The sequence below is a fragment of the Tiliqua scincoides genome, chromosome 4 (assembly GCF_035046505.1).
Source record: "Tiliqua scincoides isolate rTilSci1 chromosome 4, rTilSci1.hap2, whole genome shotgun sequence".
Taxonomy (NCBI): Eukaryota; Metazoa; Chordata; class Lepidosauria; order Squamata; family Scincidae; genus Tiliqua; species Tiliqua scincoides.
The window spans coordinates 101901642-101915041 of record NC_089824.1 but is presented as its reverse complement, the minus strand read 5'-3'; the positions used below and the strand labels follow the sequence as shown (position 1 = coordinate 101915041).

The 13400-nt window shown below is 43.5% G+C and overlaps 1 protein-coding gene across 4 annotated transcripts in view; it reads right to left on the bottom strand.

Moving 5' to 3' along the window:
* RALGAPA2 (Ral GTPase activating protein catalytic subunit alpha 2) overlaps positions 1–13120 on the bottom strand; it is a 190102-nt gene extending 176982 nt beyond the window's left edge. For all 4 annotated transcript variants that reach the window (XM_066622986.1, XM_066622982.1, XM_066622983.1 and 1 more), the window contains exons 1-2: positions 12757–13120; positions 822–932 (exon numbers count right to left, since the gene is read on the bottom strand). In XM_066622986.1, coding sequence (XP_066479083.1) covers positions 822–932; positions 12757–12862 — 217 coding nt within the window. In that variant the 5' untranslated portion in view covers positions 12863–13120. The remainder of the gene's footprint in view (positions 1–821; positions 933–12756) is intronic.
* Positions 13121–13400: the final 280 nt, after the last annotated feature.

The window sequence follows — 13400 nt, the reverse complement described above, 5'->3', positions numbered from 1 at the left end:
CACCTGTGTGCCTTCAATAATTCTTAATTGCTTTGTTGTCCAATGGTCCAGTCACTTGTATCTGGTTTCATATGTCTGGCACTTTAATATTTTCCCCCCTCATCTTTATGTCTGACATGCTCCTCAAATTCTTCTTCCCTTGATATCAGTTTACATTAATTTTACCACAATGTCTGCTCCTTCTTCCTCCTAGCTGAGATATTTTACAGGAAGCCTTCTTGTTTTTTGCAGTTCCCTTAACACTGCTCATTAATCTTGCTGGCATCCTCTTGGACTTGTTGGTATCTTTTCTATCTATGATACATATTCCAGTTAAAGCAGTTACATCTATGATACATATTCCAGTTAAACCTCTAGAACTAAAGTTTTAAATAACCTCCAGGCATCCTGCACAGATTTCACCCTCTTCCACTATCATGCTCAACTTCCTTTTATGTTAATATACTCATTTGGGGCATTTCCTCTTTTGAAAACAAGTGTGACCATGTTTTACTTTCTGGGCAGCTTTCCAGTTACACATGTTGAATTTGATAGCACTAGGAATATGGTTTCCAAGCAGTTGACAGCACTCTACTCTCACATCCAGCAAAAGCCCTTCTCACACTCTTTCTGGTTAGAAAGAATAGCACGCTAAGCTGATAAGGATGAGACTCAGAAGACAAGCCTTAAAATTGCCTAGCTGCTTGGACAAAGATGCAGAAAGCTGATCAACAGCATTCGAAGAGTTGAGCACCAAGAGTGCTCAAAATATATATAAGACATTATTATGCATCCTAAAAGCTTAACAACTGGCAGGGGTAAGACACACCTAAAATGCTTACCTTTTTGTTTCAAGCTAGTTTCCAGTGTTACGAAATTTTCATAGAAGATAAAATAAATTTGAGAATAGTTAATCTCAAAAAACTGTTTCAGTTCACTTCCATCTACAGCATCTGTAAGAGTATTTTTAAAAAAGAAAGAAGTGTAAAAAAGGGTCAGTATTAGCGACATAAAATTTTAACATTTAAATCTACAACAGTTTAAGCAGGAAGAGGACATAAGATATATCAGTATAGCACTGTAGAAGCAACCGCTACAGGGCACAATCACACATGAGGTAGCGTGTTCAGAATGCATGCAACTTACAAATATAACCAGTTCAATATTGCAACCACTGTTGGACAGTCTGTTTTCAACTTAATAGAATCATTTTTCCTACCATCATGAATGAGGACCCTTCTCCTGAAGAATCCTCTCCCACTCCCCAAATGCCAGTTCACTGTATACACTGAGGCTGACTGAAGAATCATATCCTCCATTGTGCCTAGAGCTCTGGGCCCTGTATTACACACAATATAGGGGATGATTCTGGGAGAGAAGTGAAGAAGAAATGGTGGTCGAAATACTATCCCACCAGGAAACTAAGAAAGGGGCTCTCAGTTGGCAGACAGACTCACAGGTGAGAGAAAGCTTACATTGTGGCCTTAATTCATATGCCTGCAGCCGCTAGACACAAACATGGCATGTTTTATATATAGTTGATGCAATAAGAGAATGAGGAGAAGGGCAGATTCACAGAAGTGGCTCTGGATCCTTCTCAGCAATACTCTGGAAATCATTACCTCACATATAGGGAAGATTTTACAAACTAGAGAAGAACTGGTTTGCTCTTTCCTTCAGGTTGTCGATATGCCACAAACGACTTAAATTAAGTAGGTGTAACTTCTCTGATTTTCAAAGATGTCTATCTAGATATCCAGATAGATATCCAGACACTTGGTTAAATAGAAATGCTATTTACACAGAGCTGTGCTAAAATAATTGAACAGAATATAGTTCTGTTCTATACTTCAACTATACTCCAGAATATAGTTCTATACTCCAACTCAGTATAGTATGGGTAATGCATACACAGTGGCCTGGTTGAAATGATCCAACAAGCCAGTTTGTCAAATCAGGATCATAAGCTGAAAGAGTTGTGTTGAACCTACATGCACTCTCCTTCATATTCTGGTTTTAAACTGCCATTAAGCCACATGTGTTAGGTTCAGATGATACACAGAGCTGTGGTTTAAGAAACCAGGATTCCTCTGTTCACAACTCTGAAGCAGAGGGAGAGGAAAGAGAAAAGAAAGATATACTGGTCCACCTTATCCGCAGGCTCCACATCCACAGATTGAAAATGTATTTTTTTAAAAAATTCATTTACCCTACTGTACCTTTGTCTGTCTTGTGCCCACCCATTTCCGTAGGTTTTGGCAATTTCTGTAAATTTGCACAAGTTGTCTAAAGCCTAAGCAAACTGCCTAAAATTGTACAAATGGGTGGGCACAAGACAAACGAAGCTATAGCAGGGTAACTGAATTTGAACATCCATGGAATTTCTCATCCATGGGGGGTTCTAGAACTAAATCCCTGTGGATAAAGAGGGCCAACTGTACTTGTGAAGCAGTAATGTTGGTCAAGATACCATCTCACTAGGTGACAGCCACTGTGCTGTCAACTGGCAGACAGACTCACAGGTGGGTGGAAGTCTTGTAAGAATGCAGACTTGACATTCTTTCGGCCTATATTAAAGAATCAATGAATAGATCATGAGGTTACCTCTATGGACACACCTCTTCCTAGATCAGAAACCACACACATAAAAATAGTGCTATGCAAGTGTTTTTCAGAGCTGGACCTCTGCATCCAGTAGCCAGAAACATCACACATTTCCAATTACAGGATCAGGGACTGTGTACTCTTCAGGTGTGTTACTGAGTCCCACAGAACATCTATGCAGATACGATATACGGGTGATCCTGCTTTATAGAAGGAAGTTGGGTCCAATGCAATATGTCATAGAGGGGCAAGGCCCTTGCAAACACAAAATGTTGTTTGCCAACCAAGATCAGTCAAGACATTGCAGATGCAAGTGCTAGTATTCGTTCCCATGTATGCATAAAAACCCATTTATATCATTTTAGTAAGCGCATAAAAGCACTGTGGGCAAAGCATCAGCACAGCATTTACTTTAACAAAAACCCAGGCTAAAATTAACCAACGCACTCCATTACAAAAATCTCACACTCAAGCAGAGAAGTCCTTAGAATGACTGAAGTGTTAAACAAACATGCTCTGCTGTCTCATGTTTCTAATATATCCAGTTTTTCAAATTACCTTTTCTTCTAGTTGCCTAGTACAACTTAAGGCAGTTTTGTTTTTAATTATTTAAAGCAGACAAAGCATTTTTTCATTTCATAAGACACTCCCTAAACAATGTTGAATTAATAGATTTTCAATATGGGCATATTAAAGAATGTGGAATAAATACCTAAATGCACACCTTTATAAATAAGGGGTCACATCAAAATAGCACAGGAAACAAGGAGATTGCCTCTGAGGGTGATCAAGATGATTCTGTTGAAAAATTACTCAATGGAATAAAAAACAACTTCTGAACTATTATCTAGTAAAGTGTTCAGCTGTTTAACCCATTTCTGCCCAGTCCACAGGTGTACACTTTTGATCCCTGTTGCTATATGCCAGGGGTGCTCATACTTTTTTGGCTCGAGAGCTACTTTGAAACCCAGCAAGGCCCGGAGATCTACCAGAGTTTTTTTTTACAATGTTCGCGCCATCATAACATATAACATTTATGTGTACAATGTATGTTGGTGTACCTTGAGCCCCACTGAGTATAACAGGACTTACTCCTGATTAGACATGCCTAGGATTAGGCTGTGAGGCTGCAATCCTAGCCACACTTACCTGGGAGTAAGCCCCATTGAGTACAATGGGCCTTACTCCCGGCGTTTCCTCCCAGAGGCACCTGAAGGGGGGGGGTCGGCACTCCGCGATCTATTCATTTTGCCTCGCAATCTACCGGTAGATCGCGATCCACCTATTGAGCACCCTTGCTATATGCAATGCTGGGCAGAAATGGCTTAACTGTCTGCATGAGAGGCAGTTCTATAATTTTCCATACAAGATAGTTTTTCTATTAACACATGAGAAACTGGGCAAACACACAGTCCTGTGAACATTTTACAAAAGTTTAAACAGCTAATAGTGGCTATTGTATCACTGCTTGAGGAAGAAAATAGTCAAAGGCACAAGATACAAGGTTTGATGTGGTTCTGAACACATGCTGGATGTCCTTCACCTATCACTAGTTACCTAAAACTAGTCATCTACACACCTAATGAGTTTCCAAATCAACCAGAACGGGTCTTAAGTCCAGTATCTCGTTTTAGAAACTAAGTAGTGAAAAACATTATTTCACACATGGAATCAGAACTGACGTTTACTTTGGTTCCAGTCCAGTTGCGACTGAAATTGTTCCAGTCACACAAACAAAATGCATAACTAGTCTGTCACAGCTATCTACCAGCCTTTGCTTATCTTTGCAGTGTGAATTACAGTCTTCAGGCAGTGAACCTCTATCACATCTGCTGTTTTCTAGTTCCTGAATATGGTAATACAGAAATGAGGACAAATCCAAGATGTACAGAAACCTTCCCAGATACCGGTTTTATGTGTTTGCTATATTGTTACATATTTATTTTGTACGTTTGTTTTCTCCTTTTAGTGTCAAACACTTATTCTGAACTGGTAACCTGAATTTTGGTGACAGGTTCCGTCCTGCTTCAATACAGACATTCAAATAATGGTTGAAATTGCAAAAAGGGGGGGATTTTGATTCGATCTGACACCCTGCTATCATGGTTTTATGGCTGACTTGACTATCAAAAGGTACCTACATAAGATGACTTACTAGGCTTACCCACCCAACCCACTGATGTACTGAGACACTGAGAGTTTCCTAGTGGTCAAAGAACTACAACACAGACAACCCTATTTCATGGAAGCTTCATTTATTTGCAGGCAGCATAGTGAAAAGTTTTTTATTAAGATTTATGAATAAAACTACCAAGGATGTGACTTGTACCATGAGAAAAGTTACTATGGGAACAATCCTAAGACACTCGAATGTAATGATCTGAATAAAATGTAAAGTTTCCAAATTAGTGCCACCCTTTTCCTCACAATAACTGTCTTTTTTAAAAAAAACAAAACCTCATTGAGTCTAAAAATCAGCTTGAGGATCTGGCAGAGAGAAAAACAGTGCATGCACAATAGAAGCCATTTCCTTTTCACCAGCTATTGGTCAAGTCTGCAAAGCATTTGGGAAGTTTATGAAGGGAACTGCTGATTTGCAGTTTCAAAATGAACTCTGGTCTGCTGCATACACCTCTGCATGACACCTACTAAATGTTGCTTGACCAGGCCTTCCTGTAATTCTCTGCAATGCAAGTCAATCATATACTGGGCCAACAACAAAACTGACTGTTAACTGTTAGCACAAAGAATTTGAAGAGCAAACATGAAGTCACTGTAAACTGTGGGAATTATAACCAAGACTACGCTGTGCCAGAAACATTCATATTTGTGTTAATCCATTTTTCCTATTATATTTTGCTTCAATGTTTGACAATTCCTAGCACAAGAGAGGACAGCAAAGCCTGAAGATAAGCAGTGGAGGAATAAACAATGAGACACACAAAATGGGAGGTGCGAAGTTCAACCCCTGATCCTTAGATGTTCTGCTAAGAGATTCAACACTCTTACATGAACCCACAGGACAGACTGAATAATTCATGGCTCTTGGCATAAAAGGAGACAGCAGTTCCTTTGGCTTAAGACTAAAAGGGAACTAACGGAGTAGATATTCAAGTTTCTACTTGCACTTAGCTCCACAATGAATGGGATAGTAGCTCTCAAACAGCATTTGGGTGAACACACAGGGGAGAAATGCTAGACTCTTTTCTGAGAGACTGATGCACCAACACCATACATCAGTGAAACAAACATAATAGATAAAACAGACTAAGCTGAAGGCTTAAAGGGTATGAACAGCACTAACATCTGTTGGAGACAAACACGGCAAAAGATCAGGGTGACCAGATACCTTACCAGATACAAGATACAAAGTGCCTACACCTTTAACCATTGTACAGAAGAGGGAATTTTGGCAGGTGCAGCTCAGCATGGAAGGGTTTAAAAAGGTGTGCCTGCCAAAATTCATAAGAACATAAGAACAGCCCCACTGGATCAGGCCATAGGCCCATCTAGTTCAGCTTCCTGTATCTCACAGTGGCCCACCAAATGCCCCAGGGAGCACACCAGATAACGAGACCTCATCCTGGTGCCTTCCCTTGCATCTGGCATTCTGACATAACCCATTTCTAAAATCAGGAGGTTCCGCATACACATCATGGCTTGTACCCCATAATGGATTTTTCCCCCAGAAACTTGTCCAATCCCCTTTTAAAGGCGTCTAGGCTAGACGCCATCACCACATCCTGTGGCAAGGAGTTCCACAGACCGACCACACGCTGAGTAAAGAAATATTTTCTTTTGTCTGTCCTAACCCGCCCAACACTCAATTTGAGTGGATGTCCCCTGGTTCTGGTATTATGTGAGAGTGTAAAGAGCATCTCCCTATCCACTCTGTCCATCCCCTGCATAATTTTGTATGTCTCAATCATGTCCCTCCTCAGGCGTCTCTTTTCTAGACTGAAGATGCCCAAACACCGTAGCCTTTCTTCATAAGGAAGGTGCCCCAGCCCCGTAATCATCTTAGTCGCTCTCTTTTGCACCTTTTCCATTTCCACTGTGTCTTTTTTGAGATGCGGCGACCAGAACTGGACACAATACTCCAGGTGTGGCCTTACCATCGATTTGTACAACGGCATTATAATACTAGCCGTTTTGTTCTCAATACCCTTCCTAATGATCCCAAGCATAGAATTGGCCTTCTTCACTGCCGCCGCACATTGGGTCGACACTTTCATTGAGCTGTCCACCACCACCCCAAGATCTCTCTCCTGATCTGTCACAGACAGCTCAGAACCCATCAGCCTATATCTAAAGTTTTGATTTTTTGCCCCAATGTGCATGACTTTACACTTACTGACATTGAAGCGCATCTGCCATTTTGCTGCCCATTCTGCCAGTCTGGAGAGATCCTTCTGGAGCTCCTCACAATCACTTCTGGTCTTCACCACATGGAAAAGTTTGGTGTCATCTGCAAACTTAGCCATTTCACTGCTCAACCCTGTCTCCAGGTCATTTATGAAGAGGTTGAAAAGTACCGGTCCCAAGACAGATCCTTGGGGCACACCGCTTTTCACCTCTCTCCATTGTGAAAATTGCCCATTGACACCCACTCTCTGCTTCCTGGCCTCCAACCAGTTCTCAATCCACGAGAGGACCTGTCCTCTAATTCCCTGACTGTGGAGTTTTTTCAGTAGTCTTTGGTGAGGGACCGTGTCAAACGCCTTCTGAAAGTCCAGATATATAATGTCTACAGGTTCTCTCGCATCCACATGTCTGTTGACCTTTTCAAAGAATTCTATAAGGTTCGTGAGGCAAGACTTACCCTTACAGAAGCCATGCTGACTCTCCCTCAGCAAGGCCTGTTCGTCTATGTCAGGGGTGCCCAAACCCTGGCCCGGGGGCCACTTGTGGCCCTCAAGGCCTCTCAATGCGGCCCTCAGGGAGCCCCTAGTCTCCAATGAGCCTCTGGCCCTCTGGAGATTTGTTGAAGCCCACACTGGCCCAACGCAACTTCTCTCAGCATGAGGGCGACTGTTTGACCTCTCACGTGAACTGTGGGATGAGAGCTCCCTCCCTGCTTGCTGTTTCACATCTGTGATGCATCAGTGGCAGCAAAGGAAAGCCTTGGTTTGTGCAAGGCCTTTTTTAGGCATTGAGCTATTGCAAGACCTTCATTCATTCATATAAGTTCATCTTTAATATATTCATTTGTGTAAACTTATGTAAATTTATTCAAATTTTAAATGTAAATTAATTCTTTTTTTCCCCTGGCCCCAGACACAGTGTCAGAAAGCTGATGTGGCCCTCCTGCCAAAAACTTTGGACACCCCTGGTCTATGTGTTTTGAGATCCTATCTTTGATGAGGCATTCCACCATCTTACCCGGTATGGATGTTAGGCTGACCGGCCTATAGTTTCCCGGGTCCCCCCTCTTTCCCTTTTTAAAAATAGGCGTGACATTTGCTATCCTCCAATATTCTGGCACCATGGCCATTTTGAGGGACAAGTTGCAAACCTTAGTCAAGAGATCTGCAACTTCATTCTTCAATTCCTTAATAACTCTTGGGTGAATGCCATCAGGGCCCGGTGACTTATTAATCTTTAATTTATCAATGAGGTCTGAAACATCTTCTCTTTTAACCTCTATCTGACTTAACTCCTCGGTCAGGAGGAGTTCCCTCTTCTGTACAATGGTTGAAGGTATGGATACCCTGTCCTCCATTGTCCTCTCTCTCTCTCTCTCTCTCTCTCTCTCTCTCTCTCTCCACCCCCCCCCCCCATTGTGTCATTATAGACTGCAAGCTCCTTGGGAGCAGGGACATGCACATGTAACTCTACAGGATACAATATACACTGACTATATGATATAAACTAACAGTGTCTGTAAGAGAAATAAAGGTTTCAAAAGATTGCTAGCTCTGTTTATTTAGCTTTGGCTCTGGCCATTATGAGTATATACAACAGTAAAGTTTGTTTGTTTTTTTGACTGAAAGCCAGGACACAAACTTTTAACCAGTGTTACATGTGAATAAGTGTACCAAAATATCTTTTAAACACAATCCAGATGAGCAGATTCATGGATGGAAGTCATTTTCTGCACAAGTAGACCTCTCTATACAAGAGAGAAGTATATCAAGGGAGAAATTTTGAACATAAATTGGATACACATCCAGATGTAATGACATCACTCCCAACCTTTGCGGCTAGCTCATTGCTTTAAATATGAAAGCCCACCTCCGGACTGCCTCAAGTGATCTTTGGGCGCTCCAGGCCCAGCTGCTTCATCTTCTCACCGGTGAGCAGTGAAAACAAGATAGTCAGTGGAAGTACAAGACAGTTGGTCCCAGACCAGGCCAAAGATAGCTGAACAGAGGCTCAGGTAGTGTGATGTCACCCCTCCTGAGTTTGGTACCCATGCAGCCTACGCTACCTGCAACTTCATGGTGACGCCACTGCGTATTGCCCATTTTAAATGGATATTGAAAGCTGCCTTATGGTAGCATCATCAAGAAAAGTGGGCTATAAATGAAAACTCACTTTGAAAATTTGAGTTCATGTTTTTAGTTGCACAGCAAGTTCCTGGGGAAGAGCTAGGAACTATGAATATTGCATTTACCTCAGGAGAAAGTAACCAAATAGCAATAGGCTCATAAAATCTAACTGAAGGGGGAAAATATAGTTTCATAAAATTGAAATTTGTTTTCTCAAATCTAACAATTTAGAGCCCAATCCTGAGCTTGACGCACCGGTTTACCACTGGCATGTACTGTTGCAAACGTGCTGTAAGCTCTGAGATGAAAAGGAGATTTGAAAGGGAACTGCACTGACAAGGAATAATTTCCTGTCTCTAACCCCCATCAGTGGATATGACACAAGTTCTATATACCTTCTTACAATATTCAACTACTGATCAATTCTCAAGGTGGCACTGCTTAAAATATTTTTTAAAAATCCAAATGCTGGTTAGAATATTTGACCATAATCAGGAGGTCAACTCAAATCTAAATGATTTACCAAATATCCATTTACATTTACACGCTTCATCCACTGTATATTTTTAATTGTTTGAAGGACACCAGTGTTAGAGACCACTTTTCTGAATTAAAATTGGAGGCACTTAGTATCGGTCCTCAGAAGAGTCTCCCCCACTTCAAATTACTGCATGTTACTGTTCTGGTTGTGTGACCTGACTGGAAGAAAGCAAGAACAGTGACTCATGGAGACATACAATGGGCAGCTTTCTCTGTGAATGGGCAGTTCCTGCTGCATCTCTACATCCAGAATACTCAAATGATACAATTCTATTGAATGCAATGATGCTACAGGATTACCTGCACTTAGCAGAGGTTGACTGGTAAGAGGCATGGATCATGCAGAGACACAATAGACAACTTAGTATGTAGGTGGATAATTTGTGCTCACAGAAACATTTACTTATATCACATCTCAGGGACACATTGACAGTTTCCTTGACACACACAGTATAGACAATTACAGGTGGGGCCTCTTTATCCATGGATTTGCCTCACTACAGATGCCGTACCCCCGGATCATCCCTTGCAGACCTCCCAGACACAACCAGAACCCTGCTTGGTCATGACTGGGAGGCTCAGAATGACATCCAGAGCAACTTCCAGTTTAACGGGAACTGACTTCCAGTAGTGCGTGGTCTCTCCCAAGGCTCAGAAAAGCACCCGGAGCGGTGCCTTTTTCAATGACTTCCAGTTAAACGAGAAGTCACTCTAAAAATGCTCCAAGCATCAGTCTGAGCCTCAGAGAGGCTGCACACTCAGAATGGCTCTGAAAACCATGGATTTTGTTGTCTTCGGTTTTCAGTATCTGGGGTTGGGTGGAAGACTGGGAATGGATCCTTTGTAGATACAGAGACACCACCTGTACTGGTTTATAGATACCTCAGGTATTTTACAACTAATTTAAAACAATATTCAGAAAGAAAAGCTTTCACACCCCAGTAAAAGAGAAGGAAACAAGTTAACTAAATGCATACAGTTTGATTTTTATTCCTGGAACACTAAAAGTAGCTGTCCACTACAAACAGAAGATGTTACAACATTTAATAGTCACAGGATCTTCGCAACATGTTTCAAAAGTCCCATGGGGAGAAAACTTTGAGTCATTTCTTCTTTATTTACCATGTGTATATAACTTAAAACAATTCTAAATTGATTATATATGTTAAAATTAACATAAACAAGCCAGTCACTCCTGCTAGTGTAACTGAGATGATAAACCTGGGTCTGGGGTACACTACGTCAGTCTGCAGATGGGAACTCAGCTGACTGAATGATCCTCCACACATACAAAATATGCACAACGAAAGTTGGACCGTGGGGAAAGCATTCAAATTTAGTCTCTCTCTGACAATTTTCATAGAATGTTTTCTATGGACAATTCAGTCATGTGGGTTCCCACCTGCAAACTGCAGTGTCATCACCCACCCTGTTTTACCACCTCAGTGAGAACAAGGCCATTAACTCAAGCAACTTCCTGGAAGATCAGTAATTTGTTTACATAAAGGAGGGTGATAAAGTTAGGTGCAATAGAGGACATCAGCCTCAGGACTCAACATCAGCCAACCTCTCTCTCCCTGACAGACTCAACACTGTACAAACAGCTCTAAGTTCAGAATTTTTAACACTACTCCAATGTTGGCATTCGAGATCATTCAGACCACACTGGCCTCAGCCACTCCCACAGCTGGCAGGAGCCAATGCTGATCAATGGGGTTCACACAGCTGGCTTCTTGTTGGGAGCTCAGGTGCACCCTAAGGAAAAGGCACCTGTTTCTGGGGAACTTCTTATAGTCTCAGTGTGGGTGGGGCGCACAGGAAGCTGCTAACTGGACAGACATCCCAGTTTAAATTCCTCCAGCACACTTTTTACCAAGACACCTTTACTCTGGTCTGCCCCTGCACAGTTTTGCTTCATGTTTACCAAAGCCCAAATAACCAAATCAGAGAAACTAGCACCTTTAACTTCTAGTTATGTTAAGCTTTGGTACCAAGCCAGCCAGATGAAATATCATTTACAAGAACTTACTCTTGTCATTTGAAATAAATAAGGGGGAGGGGGTTTGAGGTTACTTCTGAAGAACTTGTGAACTTTTTGCAATATCCACCCATTCTCAACATTGTTAGGCTTTTGCAACATACTGTTTGTGCATATCAGCCATCAGGGTGGGTCCCTTTACCTACAATACACCTGCTTTTCCCTATTCCAAGCAAAACTCTCCACTGCTGATCAACTCTCATGACAACAATGTGCCCTGAGCAATTCCTCTCACTGACCTCCTGCTTGAATTAAAACTAAAGGGCGAGGCAAGAAGAATCTCCCACACTTAGAACTTTAAGGACAGGAAGGAAGGAAAAGACCTGAAGGGCAACCATCACCCCTGGCATAGCAAAAACATAAGTGAAAGAGTGGCAACATAATGCAAGAACTGTTCAGCTGCTGCTGCTATAATGCAATAAGGATAATTCCTTGATCACAGCAGCCCTGCAAGGTTGGTCATTACTATCACCATACAGTGAGAAAGGTTCCTTGCAAACTTGTGGCAGAGGCAAGTTCAGGCTGCAATGCGACTCACAAGTACTTGGGAGTAAGCCCCAATGACTATAGAAGGGCTTACTTCTGAGTAGACAAGCATAGGGTTGGGCTGCAATCCTATGCACACTTTCCTGGGAGTAAGTTCTCTAGTACTCAATGGGACTTACTTCTTAGTGGACATGCATAGGGTTGGGCTGCCAGGCTGCAATCCTATGCACACTTTCCTGGGAGTAAGCTTCCATAGTGATGGAAGTTACTTTTGAGTAGACATGCACAGGATTGGGCTCTAAGGCTGCAATCATATGCACGCTTCCCTGGGAGTAAGCTCCATATATTCAATGGGACTTACATCTGAGTAGACATGCACAGGATTGGGCTCTAAGGCTGCAATCATATGCACGCTTCCCTGGGAGTAAGCTCCATATATTCAATGGGACTTACATCTGAGTAGACATGCACAGGATTGGGCTGCCAGCCTCTCCAGCCTGAGCCCTTTCCCAGCCCTAGGGCGGTAGGGGTGGGGAGGGGTCTCCAGCGCGGTCTCCCCTCCCTCATCCCCCGGGGGTTCTCAGGGGTGGGCGTCGCGGGCTCCCTTCCCCCACTCACCCACGAGCGCCCTGAGGTGCTTGAGGCGGGTCAGGACGTCCTTGCGCGGGTCCAGGGCTTTCTGGGCGGACTTCTTCACATCGGCGTGGCCCCTGCGCGAGAACATCCTTCGCCTCTACTGCGGCCGCTCGCCCAGCCAGGGGCTCCGCCGCCGGGTCGAAGGGGCGAGAGCGGGCAGCCGAGCGAGCCCCAGACCCTCCTCCACAGCCCTGGCTCCGAAAGGGGCTCACTTCGGAGGGAGGGAGGGACAGGTGGGGAGCTGCGGAGGCGCCTGAGGGAAGTGGGCGGACCCTGCTGGGGAGTGGGCGGGGCCTGGGCGACCACAGCTGGGCAGCGTCTGCTCCTGGGGAGAGCAATGACAGCTCCGCCTCCTCCCGGTCCCGTTCCCTGGGGGGAACATCCGCTGGGCTGGGAGGCCTTTGTCCGTCACGTGTCTGTCATCGGGCTCTCCTCCGGCCAGCAACGCTCATGCCGTGTACACTAAGTCATGCCGTGTAAGCTCCGTGAGACCCGGCAGAGGAGCCCGCTAACCAACGGCTGCCTTCATTTCGCCCCTCACAAGAGGCTCGCCTAAACTTGAAACTACAAAGACCAGAATGCTGAGGGGGCGGCCATCTTAGAGCATGTGGGTGCGAGGCATGCTG